At 64.0% G+C, this 15,249-nt stretch overlaps 2 protein-coding genes across 4 annotated transcripts; one reads left to right on the top strand and one right to left on the bottom strand.

The window, feature by feature from the left end:
- Positions 1–3,237: 3,237 nt before the first annotated feature.
- LOC113976276 (probable beta-D-xylosidase 2) lies at positions 3,238–8,040 on the bottom strand. Its single transcript, XM_027701315.1, has 15 exons — positions 7,918–8,040; positions 6,906–7,199; positions 6,677–6,837; positions 6,414–6,573; positions 6,115–6,285; positions 5,943–6,034; positions 5,694–5,851; positions 5,511–5,614; positions 5,202–5,426; positions 4,991–5,076; positions 4,686–4,822; positions 4,442–4,531; positions 4,106–4,314; positions 3,768–3,974; positions 3,238–3,649 (listed from the first exon to the last, which is right to left on the bottom strand). Exons 1-15 carry the CDS (start codon positions 8,038–8,040, stop codon positions 3,362–3,364), a joined length of 2,505 nt encoding a protein of 834 aa, XP_027557116.1. The 3' UTR covers positions 3,238–3,361.
- Positions 8,041–8,438: 398 nt separating this feature from the next.
- TRAPPC3 (trafficking protein particle complex 3) lies at positions 8,439–14,607 on the top strand. Of its 3 annotated transcripts, none has more exons than XM_027701339.1 (6): positions 8,439–8,711; positions 10,896–10,901; positions 11,789–11,886; positions 12,106–12,205; positions 12,586–12,768; positions 13,064–14,607. In XM_027701339.1, the coding sequence occupies exons 2-6, from the start codon at positions 10,899–10,901 to the stop codon at positions 13,181–13,183; spliced, it is 504 nt and encodes a 167-aa protein (XP_027557140.1). In that variant the 5' UTR covers positions 8,439–8,711; positions 10,896–10,898; the 3' UTR covers positions 13,184–14,607. The 3 variants fall into 3 exon arrangements, with proteins under 3 accessions (XP_027557140.1, XP_027557139.1, XP_027557138.1); XM_027701337.1 differs by lacking the exon at positions 8,439–8,711 and adding an exon at positions 9,368–9,424 and having other exon boundaries at positions 10,854–10,901; XM_027701338.1 differs by lacking the exons at positions 8,439–8,711; positions 10,896–10,901 and adding an exon at positions 9,326–9,424.
- The last annotated feature ends 642 nt before the right edge of the window (positions 14,608–15,249 follow it).

The following is a 15,249-nucleotide window of genomic DNA, read 5'->3' on the forward strand; positions in this document are numbered from 1 at the left end:
GCCCCGCGGCCCCGGCCGGGGGGAGCGGCCGGGGGATGCTCCGCCTCGCCCCGGCTCCAGGCGCGGCCCCGCAGCCCCGACCCGGCGCCGCTCCTCCCGCAGCCGGGGCTGGGACCCCGCGCCCGTCACCGCGGCCTCGGGCCTGCCCCGCCGCCGGTCTCCGCGGTGCACAGCATCCCCCAGCTCTTGCTCGGCAACTCGCCCGTCTCCAGCCCCGCCTCCCCCAGATTTTGGGGCTCGCACGCACATTTTTACGATGCTTCGGTCACCCGCGAAGCGCTGGCCCCGCAGCAGCCACCGCCCGCCCCGGGCAGCCCCGCGATGCACGGCCAGCGCCAACGGGACCTGCTGCCCCAGCCCCGGGCACCCCAAAAGGACACCGATTTCCCGTTCCCGAGCCCCACCTCAGCTGCTCGAGAGGCCTTGGAGCTGCTGCTCCCCCTCCCCGTCACACGTGAGCCTTAGTCACCGACAGCAGCTGCCCCCACTCCCGGGGCTGCCCCCCGCATCCCCCCCTGCCCCGGGAACCGGCAGAGAACAGAGGCCTCTCCCGCCCCCCGGGCAGGAGCAGCGGCCTCGGCTCAGCCCCACTCAGGGGTGAAACCCCTCCTGGCCCGCAAGGAGCGGGGATGGGCCGGGAACGCTGCCCCGTCCCTGCCCAGGCAGAGGCACGGCCAGGGCAAAGGGGGATGTGGGCAGCACCAGCAGTAGGAGGAATGCAGCTTCAGGCTCTGAAGGGGCAGCAGGAGCCAGGGACGCGTCCTTGTCCACCACGTGGCCAGTGTGCTCTGGGATCCTGCACAGTGCCCGGGTTCGCCGGGATGTGTGGATCAACAGAGCCAGTTTCCTGCAGGCAGCACCCATCGGAGATGCCTGTTTTGGGGATGATGTCACCACAGGCCAGGAGATCCCCTGCCACTCATCCTCCCTCACCTACCAGGCAAACAGGTTTCCCAAAATCCCAGCCCTTTCTTCTGGAGGAGTATTCCCCTGACTCAGAAACGGGGAGCTCCTCAGCAGACAGGGTAGCCCCACTCTGTGATGCTGCAGGGGTGACTCTATACCCCGAATCACCCCAAAGTCTTCTCACCTTCCCACAGCCCCCAGTGCTGTGCCCTCTCACCCAGCTCAGCCAGAGCAGAGGCTTCCTGAAACTCCCAGAGCCTCACCCGCTGGCTGACTCCCTGCTGGGGAATGCTGCTGGCCAAGCCCTGGCTCTGGGAGCTGGGCACCCCAGGGGGATGGCAGGGAACAGGGGTGCAGTGTCCCAGTGAACCCACAAACCCAGGGGACACCCCAGGATGGGGAAGGGGGACAGCCCCACTCTCGCAGCTCTGTGGCCGAGCCTCCAAGGGGCTGCAGGAGCCCCACGGTCCCTTATTTCCATGGCACACAAAGGACCTGGCAGAGCAGGGCTGGGGCCACCCCATGACCTGTACCAAGGGTGCCCTTAGGTGGCTTCCAAAGCCCCTTTCCCTGGTAGAGCCACGTCCCTGTGGGTCCCACAGCATCGCCCAGAGTGGACAAACATCCTGAGACTCCAGGACAGCCTGGCACTGGGTCCAGCCAAGCCTGTGGTCCTGATCCCCACGGCAGGGCCAGCCTGGAGCAGGGGGCACAGTGGGGAAGGGGCAACCATGAGCGTGCAGGGCCTGTGGCCATGCTCTGACAGCGTTCCCAGTGTGGGCAGAAGCACAGAGGACTCGTGGCCGCCACACCAGCCCAAGTCAATGGGCTTATACAAGCAGGGCATCGACCAACTGCTCCCTGCAGGCAGAGCCCTGCTGGGTCGGGGTTCCTGGGTCCAGCCCCCCCAGTCCTCTGGTGCTGGGAACAGCCGCCCTCCCTGTGCTGATGGAAAATCCAATGAGCTCATGATGAGCACGGTGCCCAGCCCCAGCAGCTGCACGTCCCGGCGCTCCCCGTGCTCCTCACCCCGTGGCCTGGGGTGCAGCACTGCCATGGCTCCCTCGGGCCAGCGTGGGGAGGGGGCTGCACCCCGTGGGCTGGGCTCCAGCCGTGGTTCTGGCCTCCTCAGCATGCCCAGCACCTGGCCCTGATGCTGCTTGTGGGGACGCACCAGGCTGAGCACCCCAAAGTCAAAGGACAACTACAGGCTCAGCCCGGCCCTGCTGGCGTGAGCTGGGAAGCTGGGAGCAAACAGGGATGAGGATGGCAAACAAACCCCACCAGCACCTCTGGGCAAAGTACCGCGTGGGACACCCCATCCCACCCGCTCCCCACCCCTCTGCCCCCACCTCTCTCCTCAGCCCCAGGACTTTGCCCCGGCCCCAGGCTGCTCCCACCCTGCTGCTCTGTGGCACTGTGGCCACGAGGGCTGATCTGAACCCCTGCCCCCAAAACACTCCAGCTGACCCCCACCAGCCCTGGGGCAGTGACCCAGCAGGACCCCAGGGGTGTGTGTCTGTCCCTGTGTCCTGTCCCAGGGTGGATGGGTGTGCCAGGGCAGCCACCAGCCCCCCGGCATCTTGCCGTGGGGCCACACTGTGGCTGGTGGCAAATCCCGGCTGCTGCAGGACAGTCCCCCGTGGGTGCCAGTGACAAATGGGCCAGCGATGGGCTGAGCCCTGCCCTGCCCTGCCGCAGCCCGAGCCCGCTCTCTAATTATCCCAAGCCGCATCTGTAATTAGTGTCCTGATGTCATGGGGTCAGGCCTGGGCAGCCCCACGCGCTCCCTTCCACCCCCACCTTGGCCTCCGGCCCCGGGGCTGAAGGAGATCAGAGTCCTCCAACACCATCCGGAGGAGTTCCTGCCTGGCTCCGGCTCCCTGCCAGCACTGCCTCAGGAATCCTATCCCGGCCCTGTCTCACAGCCCCTGAGCTGCTGTAGGGCTGGATCTGTCCCTCTGACCAGCACAGGGCTTGGTCGCTCCCACTGCTGCACCTCTGCCCTGGCTGTACCCTGCCAGGGACAGATCCTGCCTGCACAAGAGAGAGGCCAGGCCCTGCCCTCCCGAGCCTCCCAGGGCTGCCAGTGACCCGCTCCCTCTGCACAGGGAATGCGCTGGAGCAGCCCGGCAGCTATAAATAGAGCGGGAGGCACAGGCATGTGCGGCCACGGCACACGCTGCCCAGCGGCCTGTGTGGGGCATGGGCAGGGTGTGGGGGGCAGGGGGTGGGACAGGGATGGGAGGAGGGAGAAAGCACCAGGCAGAGAAAAAGGGCACTGTGGTCCTGCTGCAGGAGGATCCCAGCACTGCGCCAGGGGGACAGAGGGGAGGAGGCCCCACGAAGCCGCCGCGGAGCACCAGCACTTTATTGCGGGGCAGACAACCCCCGAGCTCCCCGTGGCACACCTCGCACCCCTTCCCTCGGCCACCACCCCGCTGCCACCTCACTGTCAGCACCCGCTCAGGGGCCGTGCCGTGCCGGTGACGCCGAACCGCGCGCTCAGCACCTCCGAGGGCGCCCGCGTCCGCTGGCCCGGCTGCTGCCCCCCGGCAAAGAGGGTGAAGGCGCCGGGCTCCAGGAGCCAGTCCCGCGCCCACACCGCGCGCTGCTCGGCCAGCACCTGGAAGGACAGCTTGGTCTCCCGGCCGGCCGGCACGGCCACGCGCCGGAAAGCCACCAGCTGCCAGCGCGGCACCGGCACGGACGACTGCTCCCAGCGCAGGTACAGCTGCACCACCTGCCCGGAGGGACGGGAGTCAGCGCCACAGGGACCCCCTCGGCAGCCCCCTGGCAGGGGACAGCCAGGGCACGTCCGTGCCCGTACAGCCAGCTCGGCACAGAGCGGCCGTGCCCACCTCCTCACTGTCGCGCGGCCCCGTGTTCTCCAGCACCACAGACACGGTGAGGTTGGCACAGATGGGCAGCACCGGGGGGCTCAGCACCAGGTCCCGATAGTGGAAGGTGGTGTAGGAGAGCCCGTACCCGAAGGGGTAGAGCGGGGCCTCCTGCCCGTAGTACCGGTACGTCCGTCCCTCCATGGTGTAGTTCTCCATCGGCGGCACCTGAAGGACACAGGGCAGTGGAGCAGGGCGGGGCTGGGTGGCCATGGGCAAGCACCAGCCCTGCGTCCCACCACTGCTCTGGCCGCCGAGGCAGGAAAGGGCTACAGGTGCCACCAGCACCCCCACCTTACCTGGTGCATGCCCGCGGGCCACGTGGCCGGCAGCCGCCCGGCTGGGCTGGCCCCCGCCTCGCCCAGCAGGACCCTGGTGATGGCCAGGCCGGTGGCCTGGGCAGGGAAGAAGCAGGCCAGGATGGCCCCCACCCCGTCGTGTGCCTGCGCCCAGCCCACGTCCAGGGGCCCCGCGTTGAACAGCAGCAGGATGACGGGGCGCCCGGCGGCTGCGGGGAGGTGGCTGTCACTGAGAGCCCTGCAGTGGCACTGCTGGGACAGCTCCGGGGTGTCCCGTAGATGGGCAACACCCGGGAGGGCTGTGGCCCCACTCGCTGGGCCCCACAGAGCCCCTACCTGCCTGCACGGCGTCCTGCAGCAGCTCCAGCTGGTAGCCCGGCAGGGACAGGTCGCTCCGGTCCTTCGCCTCTGTCTCCACATCCACCCCTGCGTGGGGACAGCCAAGGGACAGCCCCTCACACCCACCCGGGGCACTGCAGGCAGGCAGGGCAGAGGGACACTGCCCGCCTCAGAGGGGCACCCCTTCTCTCCCAGAGCGCTCCCCATCCCCTGGCAGTGCCCACCCGGTGCTCCCACCTACCTGTGCCCAGGCAGACCACGACCACGTCGGCCGCCCTCACTGCCCCCACCACCTGTGCCCGGGAGTAGCGCCGGCACCGGGGCTCGCCGCAGCCCGCCGCGAAGCTGACGTTGGCCCCCAGTGTCTCCAGCCCCCTCCTGTGCCAGGGAAGAGCAGAGGGCACGGGGGCTGCTCTGCCCCGGGCTCGAGGCACACTGGGGATGCCCCCCTTGCCCTGGCCCCCAGCGAAGGGAGGAGCAGCCCCAGCAGCAGCCTCAGGCAGTGCCCAGGACAGGGGAACACGAGGCGGCACCGCGCTGTCTCACCGGGGGGTGTGGATGTACTGAGGCTCTGGCACCGGCGCGTAGTCCCCGAACAGCACCCTGGGGTTGTCGGCGAAGGGACCCACCACCTGCGGAGGGCAGAGGGGTGGCGGTGGGCACTGGCAGCCCTGTGCCACCTGTGTGAGCGGGGTACAGAGCCAGCAGCAGCCCCTGGGTCACCGTGTCCCCCTGCCCACCCCGTGCAGGGGCTCACCGCGAGGCGCTGGCCAGGCAGGTCCCGGGCCCGCAGGGGCAGCGTCCCCCGGATGTTCTTCAGCAGCACAAAGCTCTTGACAGCGGCTTCCAGCGAGAGGTTGCGGTGCTCAGGGCTCTGCACCACGCTCAGGTCCAGGGCACTGTAGGGGTTCATGTCTGGGGGGTCGAACTCCCCCAGTCGCATCCGTGTGTAGAAGAGGGGCCGGACTCGGTCACGCAGCGTCTGCGGAGACCCCAACCCCAAAACTTCGGTCGTGCTTGGCAGGTGCAGCCTGGGCTCCCTGCCCACACCCCCAGCCCTGCTCACCTGCAGAGTGATGTTGCCCATGGCCAGAGCCTGAGGGATGTGCATGAAGATGTTGTTCCTCATGCCATAGGAGAGCTCCAGGTTGCAGCCAGCGTTGACTGAGGCTGCCATGCCAGAGAGAAGGGAGAACACCCGTCACAGCCGTGGGATGCCCGGGGACCCCACACCCAGCCCGTGACTCACCGACTGCCGTCTCCAGGAAGGTGTGTGTGTAGTGGTGCCCCAGCATGATGAGCTCCAGGGCCCCCTCGTCGCTCACCACGTACCCCTCGAAGCCCCACTCGCCACGCAGGATGTCCGTCAGCAGCTTCTTGTTGGCACAGGCGGGAACGCCGTTGATCCTGTCGGAGAGGGGATGGGGCAGCCCGGAGAGCCAGGCACTGACCACGTCGTGGGCAGCCCAGCCCACGTGGCCCCCGCCGCGCTCCCAACCTGTTGTAGCTGCACATGAAGCTGTAGGAGCCAGCACGGACACACGCCTGGAACTGGGGCAGGAAGGTCATGCGCCAGTCCCGCTCCAGCACCTGTGAGTGCCGCAGCAGAGCAGGGTCAGCACCCGGAGTGTCACCCGCCCTCCTGCCACCCTCGGCCCCGCCGCACTTGCCTTGGCGTCAAAGCTGAGCCTGGATTGGGGGATGTTCTCAGGGCCCCCGTGCACGCTGAAGTGTTTGCAGCCGGCGCTGGCCTTGATGTAGCGGGGGTGCTGGCCCTGCAGCCCCTGCACGAAGCTGCGGCCCAGCTCCCCGCTCAGGAACGGGTCCTCCCCGTAGGTCTCCTGGCCGAGGTGCAGGCGGGTCATCACCGAGACCCCCAGCCCCACGTCCCCACTGCCACGTCCAGCTGCTTGGCCACGGTCCCGTGTGGCCTGATCCTGGCCAGGGGCCACCCCCCCCACGCTGGCACCTGGTTCCTGCCCCACAGCGGGTGCCTCATGATGTTCAGGACGGGGCTGAAGCAGCTGAGCCCGGTGTGGTCCCCGTAGCGGCCGGTGGCGGCGAAGTCGTTGTGCTTGGCTCTCACCTCGGTGGCCGTGGCGTTGGCCACCCGGTAGATGAGCTCAGGGCTGTGGGGACGGCAGGGGGGTGTCAGGGAGCGTGGACAAGAGGGGACCTGTCTCACAAGGTCACGTCCCGCACCCCCGGGTGCCCCGTCCCCGGTGCCGGTACCTGAAGGTGGCAGCGAGCCCCAGCGCCTGCGGGAAGGCCGTGGCCCACCCGGGCGCCTTGGCGTCGCCCCGCAGACACTCCGTGTTCCAGTTGTAGGGCGCGATGCCCAACCGCGGGATGGGGGGCGCGGGGCCGTTGCGCATCGCTCCCCCCCTCGCCACCTGCGGGGCAGCGGCGCTGAGCGGGGGGTCCCGCGGGGGTCCCCGGGGGGGTCCCGCCGCCCCCTCACCTGCAGCACCAGCTCGGCGGGGCTCAGCCGGCCCAGCAGGTCGTCGAGGCGGCGGTGCCAGGGCAGCGAGGGGTCCCAGAAGGGGAAGGGAGGCGGCCGCGCCCGCACCGGGCCCGCGCACAGCGCCGCGCACAGCACCAGGACCCGCAGCGCCAGCGCCGCTCCCGGGCTGGTCCCGCACGGCACGGCCCGGCACGGCCCCCGGGACCCGCACGGCATGGCTCGGCCAGACCCCCGGGACCCGCACGGCTCGGCCAGACCCCCGGGACCCGCACGGCACGATCGGCCCCGGCGCTGAGCGAGGCGGAGCGGAGTGTGGCGGAGCCGGTCCTGCGCCCCCGCTCGGGGCGGAGCGCGACGGGGCGGGACGGGACGGGGGTCCTGGGGCTCTGTCGGGTCCCGGCCGCTCCCCGGACCGATCAGCCGGATGTGCCAGGGTCTGTGTTTGGGGGCGGCGACCCCCGAGCCCCGCGCAGCCGCCAGCCCGGCTCCCGGTGCCCCCCCGGCTGCAGCGGGAGCTGCCCCACCTGGGAAGGGTCCCCACCGGGCACACGGGAGATCCAAGGAGCGAGGTGCCAGCAGGGATGCCCTGTGTGCCCCACGTGCCGCCCAGCTCAGCTCGGCGGGGCACTGCCACGGACTCCTGCGGTGACCAGGGACACGGTGTCTTCTTAGGCTGGGTATCAGGGAAAGGTTCTTCCCCCAGAGGGTGGTTGGGCACTGACCAGGCTCCCCAGGGCAGTGGGCACAGCACCAACTCTGCCAGAGCTCCAGGAGGGTTTGGACAATGCTCTCATGGACAGGGTGGGATTGTTGGGGTATCTGCGCAGGGCCAGGGGTTGGATTGGATGGTCCTTGTGGGTCTCTTCACACTCAGGACATTCCATGATTCCACAGTCTCCAGCGCACCAGAGCCACCGTGGCGGAGAGCACGAGGTGGCACTGGGGACTGGTAGCAGGAGGGGAGCTGGCACTGCAGGGGTGGAGACGGCGAGCACAGACATCCCATCACCTCCCTGGCACGACGGAGGTGCCGCTGGCAGCCCCCCAGCCCGGACTGACCCCGCCGTGCCCCAGTGCCAGGCCCGGTGCCTCGCCGCCGGCGCAGCCCGCGGTGTCCCGGGGACGCGGCCATGTAAGGCAATGCCAGCGGGCCCCCGCAGCCCGGCCGGTCCCCGCGCTCCCGGCCCGGCGGGGACACACAGCCCGCTCCCAGCTGCCGGATTCCTGAGCAGCCGGCGGCGCTGGGGGGGTCCCTCTGCGCCCGCAGCACGTCCTGCCCCCGGCACCCAGCCCCAGCCGAGCCGCTCGCTCAGGGACAGGTCTGGAGGAGAGACATAATGGAATGAACAAATAAACAACAGGCGGGTTAAATAAATAAATAAATCAATGAATGAATGAATAAATAAATAAATAACGCCAGGCAGACCCCGTCTGGGAGCAGAGCTCCGTGCTCCGGGGGCTGTGCTGGCTGGGCAGGGTCAGGGAGAGCTGGATTGTTTCAGGAATTGTTTCAGGAAGCATTCCCTGCAGTTCCTGGAGCCCCAGGCCAGGCTGGTCCCCTGCCCCGTTCCTGTGGAGCCGCTTGTGTCTCATGGGCAGGAGAACCTGCCCCGAGCAGCTCCTGCTCCTGCAGCCCGGGGCTCCTGCAGCCCAGGGACACCCGCTGCCCTTTCCCCGGGGTCCGGCCTCAGCCAGAGCCCCGAGCCAGCCGGGAAGGCGCTGGAACAGCTCCACAGGGCAGCGGTCACAGCTCCGACCCTGCCAGAGCTCGGGGAGCGTTTGGACAACGCTCCCAGGAACAGGGTGGGATTTTTGGGGTGTCTGTGCAGGGATGGGAGCGGGATTGGGTTGTCCTGGTCCTCCAGCTCAGGCCATTCCACGACTCCATTCCCATTCCAAGGGGGCAGTGTGCGACCGGGCTGGGAGCGGGGCCCGAGGCCCAGGAGGGGCCCTTTCCCCACGGACAGAGCCTCGCTCTGCCCACGGCCCGTTCCGTGAGGAGCCACCGATCGGCACCGCCCTCACCGGGGCCGGGGATCCGCGGGAGGGCCCCTGCGGCGGGCACGGGCCCGGGACCGACGGGACCGGGGGGAGCGGGACCGGGGGGGGGCGAGATGAGGAAGCAGGTCAGCGGTGCTGGGGGGGTACCGGGGCGGGGGGGAGCGGGCCGAGCGGGCCGGGGATGGGCGGCGGAACCGACCGGGCCCGGCGGGGCCTCGACGGGGAGCGGACGCCCCCTTGCGGCGGGAGCAGCGCGGTCAGCTGACCCTCCCCGCTCGCCGCGATTGGCCGGCTCTCGCGGCGGTGGCGGCTGGCGCGCGGTGCGCCCAGGGTGTTGTAGTCCCGAACCGCGGGTGGGGCGCGGGCGGCGGCGCGGCGCGAACTACGAGTCCCGGCGCGCCCCGCGCGGCCCGCGGTGCCCCGCGCTCGGAGCGGAGCCGCGGGGCCGGGCCGGGCCGGGCCGGGCGGACACGATGTCGCGGCAGGGCGGGCGCGGCACCGAGAGCAAGAAAATGGTAACGGCGGGGCCCGGCGGGGCCGGGGCGGCGAGCGCGGGGCGCGGCCCGGGGCGGGGGTGAGCGCCCGGTGCGGCGGGGCCCGGCAGCGATCAGCCGGCACCGGCACCGGGCGCGCCCGTTCGTGGGGCCTTCACACCCAGAACGCTTCCCCTCTCCAACCCCATTATCCGCTGAGCCAGGAACTGTGAGATGGAGCCCAAAGCTGCAGAGCTCGGCTCGAATTCGGGGTCGAATCAATTAGTTTTTAATGCAAAATCGGTAATAAAAAAAATAAAATCTGGGTTATTTTTTTTTCTCCCTCTCTGGCCGTGTGGAGGGGCTGGGTCAGGCTGAGCTGCCCCTCCGTGCCGTGGGGGAATCCTCTTCCAGGGATTCAGCTCCTTAAACACAACGATTATTTACGGAAGTGGTGTTAATTCGTTGGAATTCTGACACTTTTGTGGCCACAGAACACTTACACAGTGTGCACTCTGTGGACTGGTCTGCAGTAGGAAATAAACAATGGGAAAAGCTTTGGGCACTTTAATTCCGTCAGATGGGCTGAAAATGAAGAATTTCTGTACAAAAACAAATTTAGAGGTTTGCCCTGTTTGGAGTTGTGTGAACAGCAGCGTCTCAGGCGACGACTGTGCCCAGTTTGGGTGTGCTGGGGCTGACAACAGCAGGTGACCCCTCACTCAGTGACAGACCCTGGGCTGGGGACAGCTGGATTCCCCCCTTCCATCCCCCTCCCCTCCACCTCTGTCTTTACTAAAACCACTGACACCCTCACAACCTGTTCTGCATGAATGTTAAATTCTCTGCCAAGTGTCTGAGTCCAGCTGAGCCAAAGGAACTTCCACCTCGTCCTTCCACTGGTGTGAACTTGCCCAACCTCTAGTTTTTGAAGAGAAAAGCAGAATTTTAAGCAAAAAACCCCAAAAGAATGTGTCAGTTCTTTAAAGCCAAAGTGGGGCAAAAGTTCCAAGGAGCCTGACTGGTTCTTTTCTCACCTGAAGCCTTTTGGTTGTTGTTGCTCCTCGGAAATGGCGATTCCAGAATCATGGAATGGTTTGGGTTGGAAGGGACCGTAAAAGCCATTTACTTCCACCCCTTGCCATGGACAGGGACACCTCCCACTATCCCAGGTTGTCCAAGCCCTGTCCAACCTGGCCTTGGACACTTCCAGGGATGGGGCAGCCACAGCTTCTCTGGGCAACCTGTGCCAGGGCCTCCCCACCCTCCCAGGGAGGAATTTCTTCCTAATCAAGGAACAAGACAAGGTGGAATTCCCTGTGTCCTCTACAAACCCAGTTTCTGTTTGTTTGGGGGTGATTCCTCTGTGTGTTTGTTGTGGCTTTGTGTGAACTTGTCGTGGTCTGTGTTGTCACTTAACTCTGATCTTGTCTCTTTTCCCTCCCTGCCTGCTGCTGCTTTCATTCTCTAGTATTGGTATTTGCCATTCATTTCACCTTCTGCCTCTCTGCAGCTCATGGTAGGTGACAGATCCCAGATCAGCCCCTCTGATCCCCCTGCATGCCAAAACTGACAGCAGAAACCAGTGCTGGGGGTTCGTTTGTTCCCCAGAACACTTCCTTTTGCAGAGTTTTGTCCTGCAGACTGTAGTGACCTTGTTAAGCACTGGTCTGGCTTGATGGCTCCAAAAAAATGCTCTTTGACATCATTTCAGGGTGAGGATCGAAGGTGGTGGCTGGGAGAGGAGAACTTTTCCCCCTTTCTGCAAATTTTCTGCAAGTCTGACAACTGTGCAAAGAAAACCTGAGTGACTTTGTTCCTGGATGTGCACAGCACTTGAGTGCTGAGCTGGCCTGGGATCACCCTCCCTGAGCCTCTGCTGGGTCTGATTTTAATCTGTGAAGCAAATTCTGTGCCCAGAGAACTTTCTAGGGACCGGATGAGTCTTGTTTCTTGGTACAGAGTGTTATAAATCCCTGGCTGGAGGAGCATTTTTGGCCTGTTGAAAGGACCAGAGCTGGAGCCCGCTGAGCGCTGCCCGTTTGTAACGTGTTGGTGAAACACAGGCTTGAGCCAGATCTCAGCTCTAGGCCAGTGGCTGAGGTAAATTCAGGGCCCTGGCATGGCACCTCGAGCCATCCAGGAGCTGTTGGGCTCTTTCCCAGAATCCCAGCGTGGTTTGGGTTGGAAGGGACCTTAAAGCTCCTCCGTAGGCAGGGACATCTTCCACTAGACCAGGTTGCTCAGAGCCCCGTTCTGAGGAGACTGAAGTTGTTGCCTGAACTGGAGCTGGGATCCCTCCTGATTAAGCACCATATTCCTTTGGGAATGCAGCAGGTGTCTGTCCCCTCTCTGTGCTGTGGGAGCCGGGGCAGGTTCCGTGGGTGAGTCCCTTTTCCCCTGCAGAACTCGGAGCTGTTCACGCTGACCTACGGCGCCCTGGTCACCCAGCTCTGCAAGGACTACGAGAACGACGACGACGTCAACAAGCAGCTGGACAAGATGTGAGTGGCTCCAGGGGTGGGGGTGGATCTGCTGGAGCTGGGATCACAGCAGGGATCACAGCAGGGATCCCATCCCTGTGTGCTGCTCTGGGAGCAAAGTCCCGGCAGGCTGAAGTTATTTTAACACTGACCTTTCTCAGATTCAATTTTGCTTCTCCGCCGTCTTCTTTTACAAAGATTTGTTGCCTTCCTAAAGCTGTTGCTCTGGTCCCTTCCCAGGGGTTACAACATCGGGGTCCGGCTCATCGAGGACTTCCTGGCCCGCTCCAACGTCGGGAGGTGCCACGATTTCCGTGAGACTGCTGATGTTATTGCAAAGGTGAACGTCCAAGCACGGCCCTCTCGGGTTCTGGGGGGGTTTTGCATGTGAGGATGGAACATTTACTGCCCATGGGACTGTTCTGAGAGTCTGGCTGAGATTTTGGGGATGAAAAAGAGGGATTTAGCCCAACTACTGCTGGCTGGTGGGAACTGGGAGAAAGGAGAGGTGTTTGCAAACCCCTTCAGTAATTTTACGGAGATAAGGCTGTGCCTTGGACACTTCCAGGGATGGAGCAGCCACGGCTTCTCCGGGCAACCTGTGCCAGGGCCACCCCACCCTCAGAGGGAGGAATTTCTTCCTAATCAAGGAACAAGACAAGGTGGAATTCCCTGTGTCCTCCTCACGTGTCCTTGTTCCTCCTCTGTTTGACACAACAGATTGCATTTAAGATGTACCTGGGCATCACTCCCAGCATCACCAACTGGAGCCCTGGGGGTGACGAGTTCTCCCTGATCCTGGAAAACAATCCCTTGGTGGACTTTGTGGAGCTCCCTGACAACCACTCAACCCTCATCTACTCCAACCTGCTCTGTGGAGTGCTGCGGGGCGCCCTGGAGATGGTGAGCCATGTCTCTCTTCCCATGGGATGGGGGTGTGGAGAGCCAGGTGTCAGCAGATGCTTTGATTCTAGTCCCTGTTCATGACTTCTGGTTTTGCTTTGGCCTTGAAGTGCATTCCCAGGGAACTGGCTGGGACAACAGAACAGCTGTGTCTCAAATTTGGGAGTCTGTAGAGCCCTGCATGTCGTGCCATGCCCTCAGAGTCCTTAAGCTGGTGCTCCAGGATCATTCAGTGCCTGGAGAAGCTGCTGTGCAAAGGCAGATCCCAGCTCCCCTCTCCTCTCCCCTCCCCCAGGTGCAGATGGCTGTGGATGTGAAGTTCGTGCAGGACACGCTGAAGGGCGACAGTGTCACAGAAATAAGGATGAAGTTCATCAGGAGGATTGAAGACAACCTTCCAGCTGGGGAAGAGTGAACCACAGCCCCACCTCCCTGGGGACTGGAGGGACCAGCTGGGCTTGGCCATTAGCTTTCCTCACAGGCCCACAGGGATCTCCTGCACACTCAGACTGACTCACTGACTGTTTCAGATGTCATTTTCTTCTTCTGCTGTCACTTCCATCCTCTGTAGAAGATGATTTTCTGGTTGGTGTTTATTTCCCAGGTTCATTCTAAAGCTTTTTCATCAGCTGATGTGCTTTTTCCTACTCCCCAGAGGCTTCCTATCCTCAGTTTCCAGTTGTGACCTGGGCTGGGTGAGAACAACTGCTCAGACTCCAGGAGAGCTCCAGTCTGGTTCGGTGCTGGATGTCCAGAATTGGAGACCAAGCGATGGGAGCCCACAAATTCCCTGCTAAACCCTGTCCTTCCTTAAATGAGGTGTTTAAAATCCACTGGGAGATGAGTGTGTAGTATTTCTGTAGACCAAACTGGCTTCCTGCACTTGATTCTGGGGTGACTGGTACATGCAGGCTTGATCCAAAGGGCTGGCTCGGGAGAGCTGCTGCAGTGCTGGCACTGGGTTGTGTGGCACCACACAGGATGGCAGATTTGGGAGTCCTGTGACCTTTCCAGTGTCCCTTCCCCAGCAACCTCAGCACTCCCCTCTCGGGAAGGGAGGATGTTAAACTGCAGTGGAGCAGCAGGAAATACTTTACGTGGAGAAAGGCAAGATGGCATTGGTGATCCTCAGTGGGAACCAAACTCAGGCTCAGGCCTGGGAGGCGTTAAAGGCATTTCAGACTCTCTTCTGCAGTTGGGGTGTGTAAACTGCATGGTGTGGAGGTGGTGCTGGGGTTTGTTCTCTCACGTGTTCAGGCTACAGCAGAATTTCCCACGTTCCGTGGCTGGCGACCTGTGGCACCTGCTGCTCTGTAAAATACACAAAGTAGTGTTAGATAACAAAAAGCAAGATACTGGAAAATCAGCTTCCTCTGCCACCCAGAGTCAGAAAACACAGTCAGACATTGGGTTCCCAAATCACTTCACGTAGCATGAAGGCACAGCCCCACAGGGGTCACGGGGAGCTCCAGTGCCTGTGTGGGTTGATGCCTGAGTGTGAGGTGAGAGGGAGTGACCTGCTGCTTGTGCTGCTCTTGTTTGGGTTCTCTGGATGAATGTTGGGTCATCTGGCACTGAATGAGTCACCCTGTCCCTGTTTGGCCCAAATGAGTCCCTTTGGATGCCCCGTGAGATGTGAAGGGCCAGTGAGTCACTGTAAGAGCAGCCAGAGAACAACACTGAGGTGCAGTGGTGGCTGGTGGGTGTTGGGGTCAGAGGTGCTGCACAGTCACGTTGCAGAGCTCAAAACCATCCCTTGTTTCTCATTGTTTTGACCATTCCACATCTCTTTAAAGCTGCATTTTAGAAGCAATTGCATTAAAAGAATCCCGGTGTCAACCCTTTGGCCTCCTCTTGCCTTTGTTCTGGTGGCGGGTGCTGGCGTGGAGCGGCAGCCAGGGCTGGCAAAGTGACAGTGGTGATGGGCTGCCCGGGGCTGGCAGGGCAACAGCAGCACCACAGCAAGAATTCCTGGCTGCTGGCGCTCCTGGGAGCTGCTGCCTGGAGGAACCTGCCCGGGATTCTGCACACGGAGGGCTGCGGCACTGGGGGCAGCAGACGCTCGGCGTGGCTGCCTTGGGGACTGGCCTTTCTCTGCCCTGTGAATGCTCCTGTGTGCTCAGTGGCTGCAAAGCTGTTTGTGGCCATTCCCAGTGGCCAAAAATCACCTCTGGAGGCGTCTTCCCCCCCCCCCTCCTCGCCCCAGTGCCAGCTCAGTGCTGCTCCATGGCTGGCATCGGCCACGAGCTGCTGCTGCCGGGAGCGTGGGGACAAGGGACAGCGACGGCTGCTCTCCAGGAGATGGAGTTTGTGCCTCCCTGGCTTGTGTAAGGCTCCCCAGGAGCCCTGCTCTGTGCCAGTGGGCACCTCTGCCCTGTGCTGGTGGCCATCCCCCACTCCAGGGTCACCCTGCAGCCTCTGCACTGAGCACCCGGGGCTGTGCCCCGATATCTGCCACCCCCGAGGACGGGGAGGTGGCAG

The sequence above is a fragment of the Neopelma chrysocephalum genome, unplaced genomic scaffold (genome assembly GCF_003984885.1).
Source record: "Neopelma chrysocephalum unplaced genomic scaffold, ASM398488v2 Primary Assembly neopelma1_155, whole genome shotgun sequence".
Taxonomy (NCBI): domain Eukaryota; kingdom Metazoa; phylum Chordata; class Aves; order Passeriformes; family Pipridae; genus Neopelma; species Neopelma chrysocephalum.

Coding starts and splice junctions, on each gene's coding strand:
- LOC113976276 (XM_027701315.1), bottom strand. CDS start 8,040: ATGGCCGCGTCCCCGGGACACCGCGGGCTGCGCCGGCGGCGAGGCACC. Junction 6,838..6,905: donor CCGCCGAGCTGGTGCTGCAG/GTGAGGGGGCGG, acceptor GCTGCCCCGCAG/GTGGCGAGGGGGGGAGCGAT. Junction 5,427..5,510: donor TGGGCAACATCACTCTGCAG/GTGAGCAGGGCT, acceptor GGGTCTCCGCAG/ACGCTGCGTGACCGAGTCCG.
- TRAPPC3 (XM_027701337.1), top strand. CDS start 9,383: ATGTCGCGGCAGGGCGGGCGCGGCACCGAGAGCAAGAAAATG. Junction 12,206..12,585: donor CTGCTGATGTTATTGCAAAG/GTGAACGTCCAA, acceptor TTGACACAACAG/ATTGCATTTAAGATGTACCT. Junction 12,769..13,063: donor TGCGGGGCGCCCTGGAGATG/GTGAGCCATGTC, acceptor CCCCTCCCCCAG/GTGCAGATGGCTGTGGATGT.